Here is a 5,168-nt window from a genome sequence, read left to right as displayed (position 1 = left end):
CTGCCTTGATCTGCTCATTGTGAAGGTTATTGGGGTTGAAGTTTTAAGATTGAGGTTTGATAATAGAATTTAATTTTTAAAGTAGAGAAAGGGTATTGAAAGGATGAGGGGTTGATCCGAATGGGAAGAAGGGTTGATGAAGGATCCTACGGCTGTAAAATTGAAGTGGAAGAGAAGCATTGTGGCTATGTTTTTAAAGGGAAGGAAATATCAAATTTGGTGTGTGAACTCCTTTTTGTTTGTTGAAAGAGCATCATCATCCAGCTAAGATTCAGCTGGTGGTTTAGTGATGCCGACGAGTTGGGTGAATCAGCTTAATTCTAACTTTTTTGTTCATCTTCTTCTATTGAGCATCATCGTCCATCTAAGAAAGCTGGTGGTGTAGTGAGTTGGCCTCGTTTGATTCTTTGTGGTGACAGGATGAAAGCAATGGAGGATGCAAGTATTAAAAGGAAAAAGAGAAGATGGTGGAGACATTAACTGGTGAAGATGATAACAGTGAGAGTGGGGAAGATGAGAGGTAAAATAGGTAAGAGATAATTAAAAAATATATAAAAAATATTAATTAATTAAATAATAAAAAATATCACATCATCACATAATTAAAAAATATATATCCAAAAATATTTAATGTCTAAAGTTCAATGAATAAATTAAAATACGATGAGTGAAATATAAAAAAATAACCGTATAATGAATAAACGTGTAATTTACCTTTATCACTCATAGTCCTATTACCAATGCTCTAAAGTTCAGTGCCTTCTATTACTATAAAGCGACTTCGACCAATGCTTCCATCTTCTGCTGATATTTGATTACTTTAATCCGGATTAAGATGGAGATTAATTTGAAATATTTATTTGGAATTTGGACCACCCGGCAACAGTGCTAGCTGTATCAGTTGAACATAGGGGGACAAAAATTTCAAATGAATAATTTTTATGTCTTTTAATTGTCATTTTTTTTAAGTTGACTGCTCGTAAGTTTTAGATTTAAATCTTGACTTAATGTGCTTTCGATGATCAAAATAATAAAGAACAATAATTAAGTGGTCCCATGTATAATTTACCTTATTTTTTTTTAAATTTCTAAGTTTAAACACACACTGTCCCGCTCACCTTACTCTTTCGTTCTTTTCTAGTCCTGATTTTCTTCCTTCCAAGCTCTAAGCTATTTTCTTGGAGCTGAGAAAGGATAAAAATCAGGTCAAATTCTCAATCTTTATGAACCTTCTTTTAATTCTATAACATATCCATTTCACTTTCCTTTTCTTTTTCATTTTATGCGGTTGAATTTCAATTTCTAGTGGTTTATAAGCTACCAGGTGGATTCGGGGATTTCTTGGTTTACTATAATTTTTGAAAAAAAGTAAGGGTTCGAGGGAAATGATAGTTTAAGAAAATGTGTCTTTAAGATTCTAACTTTCTAAGCTGAAATGTGTTTTCAAACTATTTTTACATTTGTAAACATTTTTTAGACACAAAAAGTTAGTTTCTTGCCAAATTTCAGTGTACATTTTTGTTGCTTGTTGATTGCATGAAAAGTTTCTGCAATGTTAGGTGAAATGGGATTTCTCATAGAACAATGCACTCTGACGTGGCGAATTTTCCTTAGAAACAACTTGAAAGGAGCTGAAGTTCCCTAAATGCATTGCTTGATTTATTAGGTGGTGTATGGTTTGGTGAAGTTATAGGATTTTCATGTCCAAATCTCGTAGATCAAATGACAAATAAGTAATGGAGAAGCATTATCTTGGATGAATCGCCAACATACATTCTTCTTTTAAGTTTGAAGTATCAAAAGTTCTTTATTTTGTGGCATCATTACTTCCACTATGTTTTTTAGTATGCTGAGATCTGTTATCTGACATTGCCAATTTTACCTAATCTGAAGTTTTAATGGACCTTGTTGCTTGATCTCCTTACTTGATGTTCACTTGGTATGATTTTGACCATTGATGCAGGCTTTGCTTTTCTAGCTTCGTTTTGGTGCCCTGTCTTGAAATTTTCCAAGACTTGCAAAGATGAGGAAGGAAATTGCAGTTTCTACTGATGTTGGAGAATTTAGTGGTCGACTCACACGTGTTCGAGCAGCAGTGTTGCGTTCTTCTCGAGAGTTGCCTCATCTAAGGCCACCTACGCAATCAGATCAGAAACGGGTTCTGCCAGCCAATACGAAAAGAACAGCCTTAGACGAAAACGACACCAATGCAGCTGAGAATGCAAGTCATCATTCTAAGAAGAGAGCAGTGCTTCAGGATGTTACCAATGTTTGCTGCAATAATTCATATAGAAAGTGCTTTAATGCAACCAAAATACAGGTTACTATGCCGCCCTTAGTCAATTATAATATCGACTGTGGTCTTACATTTTAAAGTATTATGGTATAATTATTTAACTATTTGGTGAACAAAATGTATTTTACCGCTTAAATGTTTTCACATGTTGCTGTACATTTTTATTGCGAAATTATAAGAAGCACAATAACACCAATTACTTATGTATGATTTTGACACTTCCAGTCTAAGGGCAGTAAGCAGGCTAGAAAGGCACATGCCAATACATCCAAAGTGGCCCCGGATGAACCACCTCGAGTCCAGCCAACTGAATCCAAGTTACAGAAAGAAGGCATTCGAGAAACGGAAATAGTAAATCCTAAGTTAGAAGACGTTACACGCTCGGTTAGTGTTAGAGGAGATCATGCTCTTCCACTAGATAGCAAAAAGGATGACGGTGTCCATTTCGACTGGCTTGCAAATGACAATTCCACAGTGCCTTTCCAACCACAGAATCCTTTTAAAAACGGTTAGCAAAGGATGTGTTTTCTTTTCCCTGATTGCAGAGCCAAATTTACATTGCATAGCTTTCTTTCTTGTATTAGTAATGGTTCTAAGATGGATATGTATAGGATAACACATGATTACTTTTGCTTCTTGTTTTGAAATGGGTACAGTAGAGAAGGGTACCTTTTCTGGGACCTCAACATCTAGTGACCCAGACTGTAAAGACATTGACTCCGATAAGGACCCTCAATTCTGCAGTCTCTATGCCACAGAAATCTATAGTAACTTGCGTGTTGCTGAGGTATGTGTGTGCTATAGATGTCATCTTATATTTGTCCATTCCGTGTTGCAAGCATCGATCATTATTCATTTTACATCGACTAAGAATCTAATGAATTTCATTTCCTAAACTTGCAAAAATTGGTAACATGAGCAACTGCCTCTGGCTCAAGTTAAATCAAATGTCTTCTCGGCTAGAACTTTTCATTTTTGCATTTGTTTAATCTCTTTATTTCTTCAGCTTCCTCGCCGGCCATATCCTAATTTTATGGAGACAATACAGCAAGATATCACTAAAAGCATGCGGGCAATTTTGGTTGATTGGCTTGTGGAGGTTAGTTTATTCCCAATGTTATTTCTCACCAGAAACATTCCTGTGATTGTATATACATTGTTACGTTTTGCGGAAGTGGTTTTGAGAAATGTTATAGTTCCTGATGCACATCAACGTTACAGTGTTTTTGGCTATTTAATGAAATGATTATTTTCTTTGTTTCCTGTACCAATGTTCAAAGCAAATTCCAATTCGGTTTCAGGTATCTGAAGAATATAAGTTAGTCCCTGATACACTGTACCTTACAGTGTATCTAATTGATTGGTTTCTCTCTCAAAACTACATAGAAAGAAAGAAACTTCAACTTCTTGGGATCACCTGCATGCTGATAGCCTCGTAAGTTTTTGCATCAGTAGCCAAGTTTGTTGCATGGTTTCATTCATTCAAAAATTCAAACTTCTAGGGATCAATAGTGAATTGATCATGAAATAACCTCTGTATTTACTTTCCTATTGTATCTGACATTAGTTTCTCTTAATATACTTGAAGCAAGTACGAAGAAATATGTGCACCTCGTGTAGAAGAATTTTGCTTCATCACAGACAACACTTACATTCGAGAGGAGGTTTGCCATTGCCATCTAATTAACAGACTACTTCAACATTTGTAGAATTTTGCTCACAGTTCTTACTTAGTTCTATAGGAGCTTTTTGTTGCCAATTGCAGCTATGTAGTAAATTTTGTCCTATTCATATTGATGAGGGTTTAGAATCTGGATTCTATTTTGTTCCTTTCTTCCCTTGTTCAACATACTTTTGGTTTTGTTTCTTACTTGCAAAATTGGCAGGTGCTAAAAATGGAGAGTCAAGTATTGAAGTGTTTCGGTTTTCAGCTATTTGCGCCTACTGCAAAAACTTTTCTCAGGTATTTTAGCTCAGTACAGGATATGCAATGCATGCATATGTCCTAATTCTCTTTCTTGCACAAATTCCTGTTTTTCAGGAGATGTCTGAGAGCAGCACAAGCTTCTTACACGGTAACATAATAGTTCGGAATAGAATTCGCCTCGGTTCAGGCAGTTCTGATCTCCTTTTATTGAGCATACTACTGAATTTTCTACACCTAATTGCAGACCCCTAGTTTAGAACTGGAATGCCTGGCAGATTATCTAGCAGAACTGACACTAGTCGATTACGGTTTCTTAAATTTCGCTCCTTCTATGGTGGCTGCATCAGCTGTGTTTCTTGCAAGATGGACTCTGGATCAATCATGTCATCCATGGGTCTGTATTCTTTTCATTGGTCCTTGATGTAGGTTCCATGGCCTCTACATGTAGACCTTAACTTCATGTTCCGTCTTGGCAGGATCCAACACTCGAACACTACACCGCGTACAATGCATCCGATCTCAAAACCACGGTTGTCGCATTGCAAGATTTACAGTTGAACACCAACCGTTGTCCTCTAACCGCCATCCGTGTGAAATATAGACAACAAAAGGTAACAGCCTCCTTGAATTTGCTGTATGAACTGTGGTCTCCTATATGATCTCTAACGATCCCGTTTTCATTCCAGTTCAAATCGGTGTCGGCCTTTACGTCTCCGAAACTGCTCGAAACACTGTTCTGAAAAAAAAAGGAAAAGGGCTACTTCCCTGTTAGTAGATAACACTTAGATTTCCAGGTGGAGTTTCCCTCTGAACTTTGCTTAATATCTGATGTTCATATTCTGACATCTTCATTCACGTTCATGCGAATGCTTTTAGTATTCCTCGAAATCTTGTCCACAACAAACTCTCATGTTTTGGTTCTTCCAAAACTGTATCTTTGTAAGG

General features: G+C 36.5%; 1 protein-coding gene across 2 annotated transcripts; it reads left to right on the top strand.

Annotated features, from left to right (window-relative positions):
• The first annotated feature begins 1,084 nt into the window (after window positions 1-1,084).
• On the top strand, window positions 1,085-5,168 carry LOC120137682 (cyclin-A2-4-like). Of its 2 annotated transcripts, XM_039153381.1 has the most exons (12): window positions 1,085-1,205; window positions 1,964-2,320; window positions 2,522-2,804; window positions 2,953-3,083; window positions 3,303-3,395; window positions 3,598-3,731; window positions 3,885-3,960; window positions 4,183-4,259; window positions 4,338-4,371; window positions 4,468-4,617; window positions 4,700-4,834; window positions 4,910-5,168. In XM_039153381.1, the coding sequence occupies exons 2-12, from the start codon at window positions 2,024-2,026 to the stop codon at window positions 4,961-4,963; spliced, it is 1,464 nt and encodes a 487-aa protein (XP_039009312.1). In that variant the 5' UTR covers window positions 1,085-1,205; window positions 1,964-2,023; the 3' UTR covers window positions 4,964-5,168. The 2 variants fall into 2 exon arrangements, with proteins under 2 accessions (XP_039009312.1, XP_039009313.1); XM_039153382.1 differs by lacking the exon at window positions 1,085-1,205 and having other exon boundaries at window positions 1,792-2,320.

Source organism: Hibiscus syriacus, unplaced genomic scaffold (assembly GCF_006381635.1).
Source record: "Hibiscus syriacus cultivar Baekdansim isolate YM2019G1 unplaced genomic scaffold, ASM638163v2 tig00110676_pilon, whole genome shotgun sequence".
In the NCBI taxonomy this organism is placed as follows: Eukaryota; Viridiplantae; Streptophyta; class Magnoliopsida; order Malvales; family Malvaceae; genus Hibiscus; species Hibiscus syriacus.
The sequence above is the reverse complement of the archived record's forward strand: the minus strand, read 5'-3'. Positions and strand labels throughout refer to the sequence as shown.